Consider the following 19,229-nt stretch of genomic DNA (forward strand, 5'->3'; position numbering starts at 1 on the left):
CTTCAGAGGCGTGTGAATATGTGTGTGTGTGTGTGAGTTTGAGTGACAGGGAGGAGGCGGGAGGGAGGACCATGAAGGGAGTGGTGTCTTGAGGCAACGGGTGGAGGCTGGCTCTACATGTTTTAACAGTTCGCTTGGCCGAAATAGTTGAATGTTAATGCCGTAAAGCAAAAAAAAAAGGCACACTTGGCTGGCGTGTTTGGTTCTGCAATGCATTCATAAAGTTAGTACCAGCAATCAATGTTACAACAACGTTAACTCATGCACATATGAAGAACACCGTGAGGCAGGAGCATCAAAGTGTTGGTGCAAAATGAATTTAAAAAAAAAAGGTTGTGTCTGGACAACTGACATAGCCAGGTTCATTTTTATTAAGCGCAGAAGCTGCTTCATGTTCAGGAGCTATATACATATGAATGAGGGGTCGATTGTAACAGGAAACATTGCATTTGAAATACCTATTAAAAATTATGAATCAATCATTTTATCAAATCTTAGATAAAGCATTGAAGAAATGTGTCATAATAATAGAGTCAAATAATATGGAAAATAACAACAAAACGTCTGTATGGAGGCTTCCAGGGGAATGGAGAAGGAGGATGTTTCACCGGATCTGAAAAATGAAACAAAGATGAAGTTAAAAATTTGATTAGGAATTTGATATTTTTTTTTCTTAATTTTGGAAATAATCTGATCCAAAGCGCTGTACGTTGCAGTTCTTTTGTTATATAATTTAACTAGAGTAAATCGTGAGTAAATCGTGTGTGCCAGGCATTGTCCCTGGGGTGAGGTGTAGCGTGCCCATGTAAGATTAAGTTGGCAGCAGTTGACACACTCGCACAGAGCTGTTCATCCAGTTTGCCAAAGGGAGTCATTAAAAGTTATATATACCTTCTATTGTTAAATGATACATTCCTTTGGGATGATGTACACAGGTGAATTATTTGAACAACGTTGTTTCACTGTGTATAAAAGTTAAACAGCAGGGGGGGAAATTGTTCTTCTAAACGCAATCCAACGCTACAAAGCCTTTAAACACTTTAAAGTAAGATTATAGCACACATCTGGATCTCTGGGTGTTTTTAAAAAACATGTTGTAAAATGTGAGGCATTTATGGATTTTCTCTACACGAACAAAAACACAATTTTACGAGTAGTTCAGGACATATGAGCTCGGCTGAGTTTAGATCAGGTAAGAAGATGATTACATATATAATTGTAATGTCAATTCTCTGGACGTATTGCGTAGTCAGTCATGGTGGTATGTGTGACATTCCACTTCGCTGTCGAGGCAGAATTGGAGGGGCGGACAGGAGATGTTTAGGATTTTTATCATTTACAGCTTATTCTACAGAGGCAAGATTGAGTATAAGTTAGAAAAATAACAGGTGACATTATTACACACAAGTTCATTTTAGATGTGTGTCTGATGCGATTGCATTCATTAGAATTGTTTACCACCATTTGCTTTAACAAACGGTATTCGCAGGACACTTTTAGTTAAGGTGTGGAAAGCGTTATTTGACATTGTTGGAATGTTGCTGCTGATACTATTTCTATTCTATTTTAAAGACTACTTTAACATTACTACTGACTGATGTTTAGGCAATCCAACTTTAAGATGTGTGTGTGTGTGTGTGTGTGTGTGTGTGTGTGTGTGTGTGTGTGTGTGTGTGTGTGATTGTTTTATTGTATGAAAAAAAAAGAAAAAAAGACAGGGCTGTATTCACTTGATGTAATAACACGGGGAGAAGATGCATTTATATTTCATAATATCATAGGAATTATTGGCTCAGGTGTTTCCAGCTGCATTTCACAGCTGTCTCTCTTGAACACACACTTCTCACGACAGCCCGGAGCAGTCAAAAGTTCACCCCTACACAGAGGAATGTTGTGGGGTCGGAGTGAGGTCACCTGCACCCTAATAGCTTCAATTACACAAAGTGCTCACAGGATAAGAGGCTTACGTATTATCAAGGCCTGTTGCTTTTTTACTTTACTCACCCTGCGTTTCCAATCCCCATACTTTCCCTGCTATTTAGCATTGTAGAAGAAGATCTATCAGAATTAGCATGCTTAAAAACACCCCGAATGCCCTGTTACATCCGCTTGAGATTTTGATTGCGAAAAATCAGCATGCTATTTTGGGGCGATCCCGACCCACAATCCAGTGCATCGACAGAGCCTCCGAGGTGAAAACAACCAACGGATATAAAATAAGTAATTTATAAAAAATAAATAAGTAAAAGTATGCCCCAATTGTATGCCTACTGCATGCTTACTAGATAATTTTTGTAGTATGTAGAATAGAAGAAAAAAAAAAAGCGAATGCAATTTGGAACGCAGCCCATATCTCACTCATCATTTTAAGTGGATATGAATTTCAAATGGAAAATACATGTTGGGTTATAAAAAGGCCTCTCACCGTGTATTTGTCCCATTTCTTCTCGGGGTCGTACGGCTCCCAGCGACTGGCAGGGAAGATGTGCTTGTTCTTCTCATACCAGCTCCTCAGCACCACTTTACCTGCGTGAGACTGCACACAATGACAGCACAGCTTAGTTTAGCGTAGCTTGATATGTTACTACTAGAGGCTACGTGTATTCTCTGCCATGGATCCATACCGATACTTTGGAAACACTTTACAATAAGGGTACATTAAAGGTGCACAATGTAACTTTGGGTGTGTCAGAGAAGTGAACATTTTCTACGGTATATTCTCATAACTGAATAAACAAACAGGAAAATGTAATCCCTGGCACACTGTTTGAAGTTAGAAAAGCTTCCTGAAAACGTAACTGTTTCACTGTTGTTGTTTACAGCAGCAGGGCCAGCAGTTTGGTTTACAAATGTATGCTAGTCTTACGTTTGGGTCCAGGTTCCTCAAATAATTTAGTTTTGATTTATGATGATAGAATGATTTAAAACTAAGAATTTCATGTAGAGTGAATATGTTTCGTAAACTAACTGCAGGCTCTGCAAATGTAAACAAATCCCCCTCCTCTGAAACTGCATAGTGCACCTTTAATTAACTGTTAGTTAATGCTATTAACGGTAAGTTAATGGGTAGTGGATGCTTATCAAGCATTAACTAACTTTGAATGCTTAGTTATTAGTATAGGTTAGTTTATGTTTGTCATTGGAGTTTCCTTCAGCATTACTTTTGACATTAGTTCAGACCAAGCCAAACATTGTGATGGAACTAAACTCACCTCGTCTTTCTCTACAGTGGCGTCGTTAACAAGTCGAATGTCGTCATGGACGTCAAAACTGAACAGAGGACCTGCGGGGAAAACACAACTTCATATTGGTCCACAAACTAATTACACATGAATATTGTTGTTTTCAACACATAATGTGTAAAAACCAAATATTTGTAACCTTTACTTATACCGGTAAATCCCATTGAGACCGGAGACTCTTTTTCAAGGGAGAACTGTTCCCATGTACACGTTACCATTCACACACACATTCATACACCGATAGCAGGTTAACTATCGACATTCACACGAGGCAAGGTGGGTGAAGTGTCTTGCCCAAGGACACAACAACCGTGACAGAAATGGCAGGGTGGGGATCGAACCGCCAACAAATATTGCACATGGATGGTGCTGTTCACCTACCAGATTTGCCTCTGGCTTTGGTCACGATGAAGTCGTAGAAACTGTGGTGCTGAGTGAGAAAAAGAAGACAAGTATGAAAATCAATGAGTGAAAAGGACACATTTAAATCACAGAATATAAAACGGATTAACAGTAACCACCATGTCAGCATGTGGTCGTCCCAAAAATCCTTTAGTATCCTTAGGAATAATTAAGTGAGTTCTATGCAGGGCTTTTCCCTTGAGCGAGGTTATTTCCTGTGGTTATTGAGACTGACCCTGCGTTCCAATACCCATACCTCCATACTATTTAGTATGACAGAAAAAAATTTAGAATGTCCCGATACATGCCGGTCAAATGCAGTATGCCAACAATACCAGGATGTCCTAATTCATTCAAATACATTGTTGCAGTACGCAAACTGGCCCTGCTGTTACACAGTACTTACATGTGGGATGATCAGATCCTCTTTGATGTACATGAGCTGCTCCACTCCAGCAGACCTACACACACAACATATCCAGACCATTCAAATAAACTTCAAGCAAGAAAACCTGGCTCAACTTTTGCATGCCTCTATGGTGACTGTCCTGAGTTATAAAATCCTATGTTAAAGAATTAGGGAAATTGGTACCGAGAGAGATTACAGTTTAACAGACTTTTCTTCAAATCTATTTAATGAGGGCACCATGGTGGCTCACTAGAGTGCATACCACTAATAAGTCTTTGTTGTGTTTAACTCTGGCTGGGACCATCTACTGCATGTCTTCCCCCCTGTCTACCCTTCCCTCTTTGTCTCTACATACTGTCTAATAAAACACATACTGAAAGACTATTGAGTCAATATTTGGTACTATTAACCTTCCTGCACTCAGGAGGTGGAAGAGTGGGGAAGAAAAATTAATGGAAGGAAGGCTGTCCATTCATAACTACTGTATGGCTTTGACTAATGGTTCCTATACATGTTGCCATTCATTCATTCCTTCATTAACAGTGACAGACCCTGCGTTCCAATCCCCATACCTCCATACTATTTAGTATACCAGAAAAAGATTTAGGCTATCCCAATACATGCATGTCAATTGGAGTAAGCCACAAATACCCCTATGCCCTACTAACTCCAATAGCATTTTGGAGTATTCGTCTTTATTCTTGACATTTCTGGACATAATAAAAGAAAATCTTCCTCATCTGAATTTTTTTTTCTCTTCTGTGGCCCTAATACTCTTCTCTACTTTAGTATGTAGTATAGTAAAAAGAAAGAGTACGCGATTTGGAACGCAGGGAGAGTCTGACCTGAGCTCACTGAAGTCCTTCCTCAGGACCTCGAGGGCCCTCTGCAGGAAGTTCTGGATGGTGTTGCCCTTCTTCATCTGCAGAGGGACAACACACACAAAGACACAGTCACACAACCTGACAACAATCACCATGTTCAGTGTAATGTTTCACCAATGATTTGTGTACTTTTTATGTATTTTTCAGCCCTATCTTGACCATAATACTATGGTATGGAGCAGAAACATACACTATTTTGTATTATATTTTTAATAAATGGCATACGGCATGGACAAATACTACTTAAATAATGGAGGGACTATCTATCAAGTAGGCAGCTATTTTAACAATAACTTTTGACCTATCTGACCTCAAAAGTAACAAAAATAATTTTTTTTTACCATAGATGGGACAGTTCACAAAATACGTTGGCACTGCAGGTACTTTTTCCCTATAAATTCATTACATACATATTTTAAAATTCAAAGCGGACATGCTATTGGTCAACATTACTCTTCATAGAGCGTGGATCAACCAGGCTTTGTGTTGTGTCATTGTTTTACCTTAACAGTCTTACGATGTCCGGAGCCGTCCCAGTAGCTGAACGTGATCTCAATCTCTTCACCTGGAGACAAACATAGCAACCATTAGTTTGGACTGGGAAGAAGTGTGAGTTTGGCTTGTTGCTATGTTTCTATGGAGATCAATTAATTACAGGGATGAATGAAACATTTATATTTTTGAGTTGTTTTAGTAGAAATGACCTAATGTAAAATGATGAGATTTCAGCACCACTCCACACATAACATCTGCTACTGTTTTTCTAATGCAGCCATCAAGTTTAAATACTTAAGACCAATATTGTTTGAAGGGAATTAAGAAGCTATTGAACAGGTTTTGGAAAGTTTGATTAGTCATTTCAATGCTATTTTCAATCTTTATACTTAAACTGATACTTTTTTTTTTGTAAAGCTTGTCTCAGTTTTAACCCTTTGAAATAATCAATCTAGGTAACTTTAACTAGAGAAAACAACGTCAGAACTTCTGAAAACACATTCATTTTCTTTGTGGCATACTCACACACATTTGATTGTTTTGGCTCAAGTATTTGTTGTTCTCCATTTATTTTTCCACATGTTTGTCTCTGCAACAGAGCCATCAAAATCCCCACAATCCATTGCTAATCAGAATAGTAGTCATGAACGACAAATTACCCAGTGTGCCACTTGATTATTTTAGTCTGCAAAAACGTGAACTACTGTGAACTTGTCAAAAAAAAATGCATGGCAAGCCTCTACTTGTTGACAGCTAGCAGCTAAAGCAACAACCTGTTATCTATCTGTCCATCATTTGTATGTGAACTCATTATAACTGACTGAGCTGTCAACAACAATAATACAAATATGAGCCGTTAGTATTCCCATGTTTGATATGATATTGTGCATGCATTTGTTTAGGAAGAGAGTGAATACGTCTGTGAAGAGAGAGGCCACAGGTGCTGGTCTGCCAGCCGCAAATCGAACGTGCGCAAATGCATTTAATAATAACTGTATAAAAAATAGCATTCTTATGTTTACACTGATGGTCTCCTGTTAAATGCTGTTAAATGTAATTTGTGTTCATCAGAAGAAAGGTTAGGCTTTTTGATTAACATTTAAAAGTTCCTCGTAGAAGGTTTTAAGTGCAGCATGCTGTTATTATTCTGCATCTGTGTAAAGCGCGCCCCCCACACACACACACACACACACACACACACACACACACACACACACACACACACACACACACACACACACACACACACACACACACACACACACACACACACACACACACACACACACACACACACACACACACACACACACACACACACACACACATCTTAAAGTTGGATTGCCTAAACATCAGTCAGTAGTAATGTTAAAGTAGTCTTTAAAATAGAATAGAAATAGTATCAGCAGCAACATTCCAACAATGTCAAATAATGCTTTCCACACCTTGACTAAAAGTGTCCTGCGAATACCGTTTGTTAAAGCAAATGGTGGTAAACAATTCTAATGAATGCAATCGCATCAGACACACATCTAAAATGAACTTGTGTGTAATAATGTCACCTGTTATTTTTCTAATTTATACTCAATCTTGTCTCTGTAGAATAAGCTGTAAATGATAAAAATCCTAAACATCTCCTGTCCGCCCCTCCAATTCTGCCTTGACAGCGAAGTGGAATGTCACACATACCACCATGACTGACTACGCAATACGTCCAGAGAATTGACATTACAATTATATATGTAATCATCTTCTTACCTGATCTAAACTCAGCCGGGCTCATATGTCCTGAACTACTCGTAAAATTGTGTTTTTGTTCGTGTAGAGAAAATCCATAAATGCCTCACATTTTACAACACGTTTTTTAAAAACACCCAGAGATCCAGATGTGTGCTATAATCTTACTTTAAAGTGTTTAAAGGCTTTGTAGCGTTGGATTGCATTTAGAAGAACAATTCCCCCCCTGCTGTTTAACTTTTATACACAGTAAAACAACGTTGTTCAAATAGACATATATTATCATCATCTGTGTACATCATCCCAAAGGAATGTATCATTTAACAATAGAAGGTATATATAACTTTTGCCATCGGTGTATGAGTGTGTGTATGAATGGGTGAATGTGGTAAGATATGTAAAGCGCTTTGGGGCTGAGAAAATCGGCTAGAAGGCGCTATATAAGTCAAGTCCATTTACCATTTATATAACTTTTAATGACTCCCTTTGGCAAACTGGATGAACAGCTCTGTGCGAGTGTGTCAACTGCTGCCAACTTAATCTTACATGGGCACGCTACACCTCACCCCAAATTCACACACGATTTACTCTAGTTAAATTATGTAACAAAAGAACTGCAACAGATCAGATTATTTCCTAAATGAAGGAAAAAAAAATCAAATTCCTAATCAAATTTTTAACTTCATCTTTGTTTCATTTTTCAGATCCGGTGAAACATCCTCCTTCTCCATTCCCCTGGAAGCCTCCATACAGACGTTTTGTTGTTATTTTCCATATTATTTGACTCTATTGTTATGACACATTTCTTCAATGCTTTATCTAAGATTTGATAAAATGATCGATTCATCATTTTTACTAGGTATTTCAAATGCAATGTTTCCTGTTACAATCGACACACACACACACACACACACACACACACACACACACACACACACACACACACACACACACACACACACACACACACACACACACACACACACACACACACACACACACACACACACACACACACACACACACACACACACACACACACACACACACACACACACGTTTTCCAATTGATGGAGAACTTGAATCCCTGTATTTAACTTGAAGTCTCCTAAATGGACACACTAATGAATGGAAGTTGTAAAACAGGAGATGATGTTGTGTGTTTGTGTGTTGGTGTGTGTGTGGGTTCCTCAGACTCTCACCTTTAATCTTCTCCTGTTTGAGCTCCCACTCCTGCCTCAGCTCCTCTCGAAGACGGTTCTCATCCTCCTGAACACAACAAGCAGACCCGAATCATTGCAGTGTGTATGGATTATTATTTTGATTGTTATTCCCATGTACAGTTATTCTATTGCGTTGACTTTTATTTAACATTCAGAATTGACTTTATATTGGTGCACCTTATAGTTTTACACATTGTATCTACACTGTGTCCTTGCACTACTTTTGTGTCTCAGGTGTTGCTCTCTTCACTTGTGTTGTTTCTTCCTTCTATTGCATTGTTGAGAGGAGCCTGAGGATTTAAGAATGTCATTTCCAATGACTGCTGCTGTTGTTGTTGTGCATATGACAAATAAAACATCTTGAATCGACCAGGATTCATTCATCCAACGCTACAGACCTGATGACCCAACAGTATAGTATAAGTAACCTGAATTGTTTTTATATATTGCGCATATAACTGCTTTTTAATTGTTAAAATGTTGTTGACTCTTTATTAGTAAGTGGTTTATGTATCACGTAATGTCTCTCCGTCGTCTGACCCTTTTAATACAATGACAATCAACTAATTGAACTTGAACTAAAATGACCGGGTTATGAATACAGCCTTATTCATGGGCGTATGAAAACACTTTGTAGCCATAAGTGCTACATCATTGATAAGTATTCTTGTTTTGAAAATATTACAGCGCACAATGGCAATTTTATTTTTGTGTGTGTTTTGTTTGAATTCCATTGTCATGAAACAACCTTACACATCTAATGAAGCTATCTGTAAAATAGAAATTAAAACGTTCTGTTAATATTCTGCCATTATCCTAGCCTGGCACTGCCCGCCTTCATACTTCCGCTCAATTTTCATTTCCCTTCAGTAGTCAGTCTGGGTCTGCAGATATATTCTTAAGTTTTTCTCCGGCCAGATTTTTGGCGGTCCAATCAGCGAACAGAGGGAGTGGCTCAGAAGCAGATGCATAACATAACGTCACGACCAAATGTTATGCGATTGGTTGGCAGATCCAGAGTGGCACTGGGCAGATCCAATAGTTTTAAACTTCAAAAGACACCCGCCTTCAAGTAAGTTAACGTTTGTCAATTGAGCGATTCCAGACCTTCTGTACAAATGAAATGAAGTATGATGGTCTGGTAGGACCAGGCTACCATTATCCAGTAGATAAATAAGAAGAGAGAGGGTATTACTGACCTCTCTGTCTCGATCAGGAAGGAAACTAGTGTCCACGTCCGGGTTTTTCCCCAGTTTCTTCTTCTTCATGGGAGTGTCTTAGAGATAAAGAAAAACGTCCATTAGACAAACTTCACTAACATGGTGCAGCTGCTTTGTTCAAGTGGCACAAAAACAAAAGGCGGAGGGTTACATCTTATATTAAAGCATTGAAGAGGATCATGAGATTAAGTCCTAAACTGGAACAGGGACACATGTTTTTTTTTTTTTTTTTTATTATTATTCTTTAGGACAATTCCACACAATACACAATTATCTCTTTCACATCATACATCTTACTTTGTGTTGTCCGAAGTGTGACGGAAGAAGCCAAAGGCTTATCGGGTCCCGCCCCCATTTTCATCAGATTCAGATTCAGATTCACAGATACACATTTACTGTTACAGAAAAGAAAAGTAAAAAAGAAAGAAAACACACAATTTTGTTGTTGTTGTTTTTTTGTTTTTGATGATTTTGCTAATTTTTTTTTGTTAAGCAGCTGCAGTCCAATACACAGTCAATTTTCATTCTCATTATCCATTGACCTTGCACAACTGACAAGCTTTCCATTTTCCCAATGAATTTTAATTACTCATCGTTATCCTTTCTTTCCACTGTAGCCATTTTTACGATGGCTCCTTTGATATCAGCGATGTCTCCTTTGATGTCAGCGATTCCAGCGACTTTTCCTTTGATAGCTGTGATGTCTCCTTTGATAGATGCAATACTGGATACAATTTTTGCTATCCCCTCCCGAACAGCAGTAATAGCCTGTTTTGTTCCATCCATATCTTTCGACACTGTACATCTTCCATCTCTCCCTTCCGCTTGTGCAACAATGAGTTTCTTCAGTTTGCGATACAGGACATACAAAGCCAATCCCAAAGCAAGCATCCCCACCGTCATGCCAGCGAAGATGTATACATCTTCAACATCCTCAATGTCCAATGCAGCCAGGCAAACCACTTTCCATTCTTTCCAGCTATCCTGTGCGTAACCGGACAGGAAGGTGCCATCTGGACACGGTACCTCTCCAGCTCCTGCTTTTCTGGTTGAAAACACGCGGTCAATGGCATTTAGAGACCAATTTAGCAGTTCCATGATCAATCTACTTGCTTCAGCTTTTAAGATCCGTTCTGCTCCGTTCTGATTTTCTGTGACAATGCAGAGTTTGTTTTGCCCTTTTATTGTGGCCTTTTCAATGTCATTATCTGGTAGTCTAAACACATCCGCAAAAGTATTCAAACCCAAACAAGTCTTTCTGCAGACCTCTATTTTTCGTTACAATAATGTTATGATAGTGCCATTCACCTTTTACTCAGCTTATTAGTGCTCCGCTTTCAGTCTATAATTTTCCATAATTTTTGAGACATATTTTTTTTTGAAATTGCGCAAACTGCAACTCCCTGTGTGACATCTTCATCAAGTTCATTCCATAATTTAATACCATATACAGAAATCGAAGATGATTTAAGTGTGGTCCGTATATTTTTCTCAGTGAATTTTCTTTTTCTTCTTAAATCATGCGAAACTCCTCTTTCTTCAAACATTGCTTGTAAACTGACTTTTTTTTTAAGCCTTGTACATCATTTGTACGGTGTGGTAATTTACCACGTCACGTAATTTGAGAATTCTACCTTCAATAAAGAAGTTATTAGTGTGTGCCCTGTAATTGGCTTGGTATATAATTCTTATTGCCTTTTTTTGAAGGATCTCCAAGGGGTGCAATTTACCTTTGTAAGTGTTTCCCCACACCTCGGCACAGTAATGCAGATGTGGGGAAACTAAACTCCAGTATAATACAAGTAAGGCCTTTTGATTGAAAAAATATTGTGATTTCCAAAGTATAGAAATACTCCTGGCTATTTTGCCCCTAAGATGGCTAACTTGTGGTTTCCAACTTAACTTGTCATCAATTATTATCCCTAGGACTTTGTGTTGCTTGACCCTTTCAATATCTATCCCATTTACCTGGATTTTCACGGAGACATCTGCTGCTCTCCTACCAAACATCATAAATGTAGTTTTTTCTAAATTTAGTGATAACTTATTTCGGTTTAACCACCCATGTAACTTAGTCAATTCAATGTTTACAATCTCAACCATATTATTCAGATCATTCCCCGAATAGAAGATGTTTGTGTCGTCAGCAAATAAAATTAACTTTAAGACCTTCGAAACTTTACATATATCATTTATATAAAGCAGGAATAATTTCGGCCCTAAAATTGACCCCTGAGGGACCCCACAAACAATATCTAAGCATGTCGATGTGATCTCCCCTAATTTCACATATTGTTTCCTGTCATGTAAATAACTTCTGACCCAGTCCCGTGCTATACCTCTAATGCCATAATTCTCAAGCTTATTGAGAAGGATGTCGTGAATTATAGTGTCGAAAGCTTTTTTGAGGTCTATAAAAATTCCTATAGAGAACAATTTGTGATCTATAGCATTACTAATAATTTCTACCGATTCAGCCAGGGCCAGCGCAGTGGAATGATTCTTTCTAAAGCCAAATTGACTGTTATAAAGAATTTGATGTTTATTAATGAAATCATCTAATCTATTGTTAAATAACTTTTCCAGAATTTTAGAAAATTGTGGTAAAATTGAGACTGGTCTATAATTTGTAAATGAATGTTCATTTCCATTCTTATGTAATGGTATAACCTTAGCTACTTTCATGCTACAAGTAAAAATTGCTGTTTGAAAAGATAAGTTACAAATATGTGTTAAAGGTTGAAGAATACTTTCTTGCACTGATTTTATTATTTTCATGTGAAGCCCTAGCGAGTCTCTTGAGGTCTTTGTTTGCATTCCGAGTAAAATCTCAATAATCTTGTTGGCCTTGACTGGCTTTAAAAACATGGAGGGTTGAAGAGACTCTTCTTTTTCCCAAGACTCCCCCATACTCCTGTCACGGATACCCATAGCCAAATTTGTCCAACCATAACAAAAAATTTGTTTAGTTTATTCGCCGCAGTATTCCTGTTTTCAAACTTAACGTTATTTTCATGGAAATACTGAGGATAATTATGTATTTTGCTGTCATTTCTTAACACTATGTTTACTATGTCCCACAATTTTTTTGGGTGATTTGCATTTGTTTCTAAAAACTTACAAAAATATTTTTTTTTACAGTCTCTGAGAATGCTATTTAGCTTGTTACGATAGGTTTTATATTTTAACTCAGCCTGTGGTGTCCTTGCTTTTATGAATCTTTTGTACAATGTATTTTTTTTTTACAAGCATTTTTCAAGGATTTAGTTAGCCACTGTTTATTCTGTCTTTGCTTAAAGGCCCTTTTTTTTAGTGGACAATTTTTTTCCATACAGCCTTTGAAATATCTGCAGGAATAATTCAAAACTTACATTAACATCCTTCTCCTTGTATACAGAGTCCCAATTTTGCGTCAATAAGTCATTTTTCAGTGCATCTATCCTCTCCTCAGTTTCCAACCTAACATATACGTCTTTGTTTGGTCTAATTTGCAACTTTTGTTTCCAATCGTATATAGCAAATACAGGTAAATGGTCGCTTATGTCATTTATCAAGAGTCCACTTTCTATTTCATCCCCCATAACATTCGTAAATATGTTGTCTATTAACGTGGCACTATTTATTGTAATCCTGCTTGGCCTAGTAATTAAGGGCTGCAGGCCCATGACATTCAGTGTATTTACAAATTCATCATTCAGTGGAGTATTATTAAGTAAATCAATGTTTGTATCCCCACAGATAAATATCTTCTTTTGATTTGCCTTAGAAAATTATTCTCCCACATATTCTATAAAGTCTTCCATTTTTGAATCGGGTGTTCTGTACACACAGCTGATAATTAAACATTTATCTTTCATTTGGATTTCAATAGTCACACATTCCATTAGGTTATCAATTGCAGCGCACATGTTATTTACGATTTCAAACCTTATATTTTCATCAACGAAAAGGGCCACTCCTCCCCCTCTCTTGTTCATTCTGTTGACACAAACCAGTTTATAACCCTTTAGTTGAAAGTCCATGCCTTTGCCTTCCTTAATCCATGTTTCTGACACTGCAATGATGTTGAACGGGTTGGAGAATTTCTGTAAATATTCCTTAATATGCGAAAAAAATTTGTAGAGACTTCTGCTATTAAAATTAATGATGGACAATTTCCCAATTGATTGAAGCAACTGATGAATTGATCCTCTGTATGGTAATGACAGTCTCTTTTCCCTCTATTGTAGAAATGATTGTCTGGGTCAATAATATCATTTGGGTCCGATGATGTAGGTTCCTCGTAAAGATTAGCTAATAACTCCAGACTTTCATGATCATTTATCCCATCAGTTGTGTTGCTCATTCTCGCTGCTTGGGTTGATCAGGTCCTCTTCCCTCCGGAATTGAACCAGATCCTCCTCCGTTCTGATTTGCACAATTTTAGCTTCTTCGGGTGTAGCTCCATTCGTTTTGATGAAGATTCTTCCATCTCTTGTCCACGTTTGTCGTACCTGTCCACATTTTTTTAGCCCTCTCGCTTGGTAGGCCAGATAAGCATTTCTCTTGGTTAAATTTTCACTCATTCCAATTTGTTCGCCTTTAAGCTTCTTGCCTTGACTGAGCAGATTTATCTTATGCTTTCTACTCACAAATTTCAGAATGACAGCACGCTTTTTGGCGAATTTTCCCATCGGGAGAAGAAAACAGGACTCCACGTTCTCCAGATCCAGACTAATGCCTTTGCTTCTCAGGAACATTTCAACCTGGTTTTCCACCGACACATTCCCTGTATCGTCCTCTCCATCTCCATTCACGGCATTTGCATACGACCTTGGTTTAATATCCATATGTTGACCACAGTCTTTACTGTTAGAGCTATAGTGCGTAACTTTTTCATATGAGGGAATGTCAGTTACATTCGAGCCATCGCCAAACGAGTTGACACAAAGTTGATTAAGCCTATCAGCGCCACAAAACAGTTGTTGTTGATATTACTCAGAATTCCTCATGGGGGCGACAGAGGTTTAGCACTAGTAGACAGATTTAGGAAAGGAATTCTCTTGCTAAGCCACACAATAGACAGATGAAATGAGAAAATCACTGGGGTAGGATGTAGAGCAGCACACAGCTGAGCGTAGACCGTGTCTCCACCTGAAATTTACATTTGCTTTGACATTCTTATAAAAACTCACAATCATCTTCATCCTCCTCCTCCTCCTCTTCCTCCTCCTCTTCCTCTTCTCCTTCGTCGGGGTTAAAGGACAAACTGGCAATCTTCCTCTTCTGTTCCTCCTTTCTCTTCTTCTCTTTCTGCTTCTCCAGCTTGCTGCAAAACACAACAGCAACGGTTAGTCTTGATCTGACGTGGTCGGACAACATGTCTCAAAACCACTTGTGATTTTTTTCCTTCTACGAATGTTTTATTTGAAAATGTTCTTAGGAATGTAGATGTTGTACTTCACGAAGAACAAAAGAATAAAGAGAGAAAATTCAAAGAATTAAATAAATAATCATCTGGTGACTGTTCATATATTTGGATCACTTAGCGGGTAGCGACCTCAGGTGTGGAACCACTAAGTCTAAAATATAATTCCATGTTAATAGCATTTAGACTTCCCTTAAAGGAGCCAAAACCAGAGTCAATATGTGACATGATTCTGTTGTGACATATTTTGATGGAGCAGCAGTCAATAGTGTGTCCCTGTATGAAAGGTGTGTGTGGAACAGGCTCAGCTCAATATAAACAGCCAATGAACTCCAGTGTGGAGGAGCATCAGGGTTGGACTCACAGCATGAGCTCCTTGGACTGCTCCTTCTTGGCCAGCTGTTTCTCTCTCTCCTTCACCAGCGCCTCCTGCTTGGCCTTCATATCATTCAGGGTCACCAGACCTGGACAACACGAAAACAAGAATTACGTCAATATTAACTCTCAAATCAATCATGCCATCAAATACATTAACATCACAAGCCACTATACAATGATGAGAATCCCATTGCAGCTCTGCTACAATACGTCACTCTTTCTGAGATGAGTTTTAGTCTTAATCAGTGAATATCTCCTCACAGTCCGCTACCTGTCCATACACTGTATGTGTGTGCACGCGTTTGTGTGCCTGTGTGAGTGTGTGCGCACATGTGTGTGTCCCTTTAAAGGGTTTTTTACCAAGGGGTTTTCCTCACTCGAGCTAAGGGTCTAAGGGTGTCTTATTGTGTACGAAATGTGCCAGTGAGGCAAACGTCTATTTGTGATATTGGGCTATACAGTAAATAAAACTGATTTGTGTGTGTGTGTGTGTGTGTGTGTGTGTGTGTGTGTGTGTGTGGAGATACAATCTAGTGTTACTTACTGCCTAGACTCTGTAAACTTGTAGGTCAATTTTAACAAAGGGTATGTAAACAAAGGGTATGTAAACAAAGGGGGGGGGGGGTCCACCGTAGCTAACAGCATACATGTTTACAGAGCCTAGGCAGTATATTAAAGGTCCCATATTATGCTAAATGCACTTTTTAAATGTGTTCCAACATATCCATGCGTCCACGGTGTGCCTAGAGACTGCCAAAATATCAAAAAAAATAACAATCTCTCCTTTTCTCACTCTCCCCTTTTCTGAAACCCCCACCCCTCCCCCCAAAAACACTCCAGTCAGAATTATCCCCTTTTCTGACCTCACAAACCGTAAAGCCAGAAGCTTCCACTGTGCAGCCCACACCCCTATTTCTTATTGGTCCACGGCCCTGACAGACAGAGGGCGAGGCGTATCTGGCTTCGCTTCCGGACAGGGGGCGGGGGGAGCTCAAAGATTGTATATTTACGAGGGGACCTGCAACTCTTTTTTAAAAAATAGGCCATTGTGAGATTAGCTGAACATCAGCATAGTACAATAAATTATCTGAAAGTTTTTTTCAGCAAACAATTAAAGAAAAACGTATTAGGGACCACTAAGACCATATAATATGGTGTATAATAGAACCGAAAAGTGTATAATATGGGAGCTTTAACACTGGAGTTTTCCTTAGCGCACACACACAGTAGAATGGACAGCTAGTGGATCGTGAGTAGATAGTCATTGATTTTGAAATAGTAAACATTTTCCAGAATAGCTGAGTCCACCTTTAAGCTATCTGGGCCTTACATTAGCCCAGTAGCTTCTCATTGACCCACTAATGAGACAATCACACAGATACTTACCCACTGTGCTGGACTTGAGCTCAGCCTCCACAGCGTCATAGTGAGCGGAGAACTTCTTATCGATGTTGGACTTGACCATGTTGTCCTGCAGACAGACAGAGGGACAGCAGACATACAGGTGAGTGAGCTTAAACCTTCAATTATTCTAGGCCATGTTGAGTGAAAGTGTGTTTTTAGCAGTCTTGTACAGTATATATGTAATTTCTTTCAAAATGGTACTGTTATTCATTTGAAAAAAACTGCACCTTATTTCGATTCATTTATTTATAGGAATGCCTCCTTGCTATTGGAGCACAACGCTGTCAGTGGTTAGATTGCCAGAATCAATGGTATGTATAATATGAGCGAAGCGTCAACAACACAAAAAAAGCAAGGGCAAAACAGTGCTTCTCTTTGTTAAATAAATGTTAGCCAATGTTACCCTATTCCTAAAATAAGCTATATATTCAATCTCATCAAAATAGTTTCTTGGTCCTCATCTCAAACAAATTAGGGCTTCAGCTGGTATGACAAATGTATCACCATAATTGTTCTAATAACCATTAGTAATAATAAACTGAAGTACCGAAAACTATCAAGGATTTATTTCACACACACGTTATAATTGTGTTATGGTACTCAGCCTGGCTGATATGTTTATACTTTAGGTATGGATATTGACAATAGACTGTAAACACTGAATGTCCCTCGGGGCGCACCGTACTTGTAACGGCGTATCATTTTGTATATAATGTAAAGACTTTTGGCGTCTTTAGCTCGCAGTGTTGCTGTGGTCCTGCTAAACACACAATATAAAGTGGGTTGAAGGAAGTAGTGAAACCTCTGCTATCTTCTTCTTCAGCTGTTCGAGCTGCTCCCTCTCTTTCTCTCGCTTCTTCGTCAGCTGCATGGCTCTGCCGGCCTCGCTGGCGGCTCCTTTGTACTGCGCCATGTTGTCTCTGTCTCCTCCACTGGCTTATAACACACGGTGGGACACGCAGACTACACGGGACAGAGGCTCAATTACAACTTTAAACACCAAATAGTTACTCCACAACTGTAAAGGAGGAACCTTGCTCGCAGCAAATCACAACAAGAAAAATGGTGGCGACGAATTGCATGCTGGGTAGTTTTAGGGGAGTTTTGTATACGATGCTTTCAAGTACCCAAGAAATGTTCGGATATGCTAGCTTACACAGCAACCACCGCACAGACTGACAAATATTTCAAATATTAGTAAGAGGAAAGCCATGACGGGTCCTGTTGTGAGATGTCAGACTGCTTGTTTTCTTAACTGAAATCACCAGTGCAATATACAGAAGAAATAAATCCATTGCATGATTAAGGTTTCAAGTAAGAATTATTTTTGGAAAATTAAAAATGTTTTCCCCAGAGACTTCTTTGAAAAAAAAGAAGCAAATTCTCAAGCCTGACAAGCTGCAAACAGCAAATATATAAAATGTTTTGCTTGATGAATAAAGATTATTCAGAATTGTTTATATCCTATAGGGCCTACATGTCCTAATGGTTAATTCAAAATGACAGCTCTATTAGACATGATTGATTCAACGTTATTATAGAATCATCTGTTGGTGCAGTATCCATTCACATATTGATGGAATAAAACAAAAAAGAGTTTAAGGACATTTGTTTATTGATCGCTTCTTGCAATTTTCACAGAATAACATCCAAAGACAATGTAAAATAAACTGTAATGACAATAATAATAATAATAATAATAATAATAATAATAATAATAATAATAATAATAATATAATACAAACAAAAAATAATAACAATAATAATTCAAATTTGCATGGACCTTAGATTTAGAAAACATATCAAATAGCATTAAGATTTCAAGGTTGCAGAACTATGCCAATTAAAAATAAATAAAAGTCAATTACCATTTAAAAAAAGACATAGGGGAGAACGGGGGAATCTGAGGCATCGGGTAATGTGAGCCACCCCCTGTATCTAGGCAACGGAAAACATTTTTGGTCATGTGAGATACGTTTTCAAGTCCCTCTCATTTCCCCATGGCCCTGAAAGAGAGGACCTCATGGTGCTGTGGTAAGCATGTTTTTTTCACCAAAATAGGTATTTTGCATGTAAAAGTAAATTGTCTTGCTGTCAACTTAATCAGCTGTTGTGCCAAAGCAAATGTATTCACGTAGAAAAACTTCTATCATACGTGTTGATGAACTACCAACATATGAAATCATGTGATGCTGATAACTGAAGATTAGCCTGAAATGCTAAGAGAGGTAGTTTTTTCTCGAATTGTGGTGGTGGGGGAAAGTGAGCCAAATGCTGTGGGGGAAAGTGAGCCACAGTCTCACTTTCCCCCACCATGAGGCACAAGTTAAGTTTAGTCTTAAACATATTTTAATGTAATATTACATGTCATACACATTGTAGAAAAGCCATCATGCCAAGGAAATACACCAGGAAGACGACCTGGGGC

The 19,229-nt window shown here is 38.4% G+C and overlaps 1 protein-coding gene across 2 annotated transcripts; it reads right to left on the reverse strand.

Moving 5' to 3' along the window:
- Window positions 1-333: 333 nt before the first annotated feature.
- fam50a (family with sequence similarity 50 member A) lies at window positions 334-17,850 on the reverse strand. 2 transcript variants are annotated; one of them, XM_080030796.1, is made up of 13 exons: window positions 17,604-17,850; window positions 16,784-16,868; window positions 15,384-15,483; window positions 14,787-14,920; window positions 9,592-9,668; window positions 8,372-8,438; window positions 5,441-5,502; window positions 4,899-4,975; window positions 4,051-4,105; window positions 3,624-3,672; window positions 3,213-3,283; window positions 2,426-2,536; window positions 334-613 (listed from the first exon to the last, which is right to left on the reverse strand). In XM_080030796.1, exons 1-13 carry the CDS (start codon window positions 17,712-17,714, stop codon window positions 605-607), a joined length of 1,008 nt encoding a protein of 335 aa, XP_079886922.1. In that variant the 5' UTR covers window positions 17,715-17,850; the 3' UTR covers window positions 334-604. The 2 variants fall into 2 exon arrangements, with proteins under 2 accessions (XP_079886922.1, XP_079886923.1); XM_080030797.1 differs by having other exon boundaries at window positions 5,441-5,496; window positions 8,366-8,438.
- Window positions 17,851-19,229: the final 1,379 nt, after the last annotated feature.

Source organism: Ammodytes marinus, assembly GCF_949987685.1.
Source record: "Ammodytes marinus genome assembly, chromosome: 7".
Classification (NCBI taxonomy): domain Eukaryota; kingdom Metazoa; phylum Chordata; class Actinopteri; order Uranoscopiformes; family Ammodytidae; genus Ammodytes; species Ammodytes marinus.

What these genes read in the sequence shown, in the direction of transcription:
- fam50a (XM_080030796.1), bottom strand. Translation starts at nt 17,714, where the DNA reads ATGGCGCAGTACAAAGGAGCCGCCAGCGAGGCCGGCAGAGCCATGCAG. An exon ending in AAGGACTTCAGTGAGCTCAG is followed by an intron (nt 4,106 to 4,898) that starts GTCAGACTCTCC and finishes TTGTGTGTGTAG; the next exon opens with GTCTGCTGGAGTGGAGCAGC. An exon ending in AGGATCTGATCATCCCACAT is followed by an intron (nt 3,673 to 4,050) that starts GTAAGTACTGTG and finishes TTTCTCACTCAG; the next exon opens with CACCACAGTTTCTACGACTT.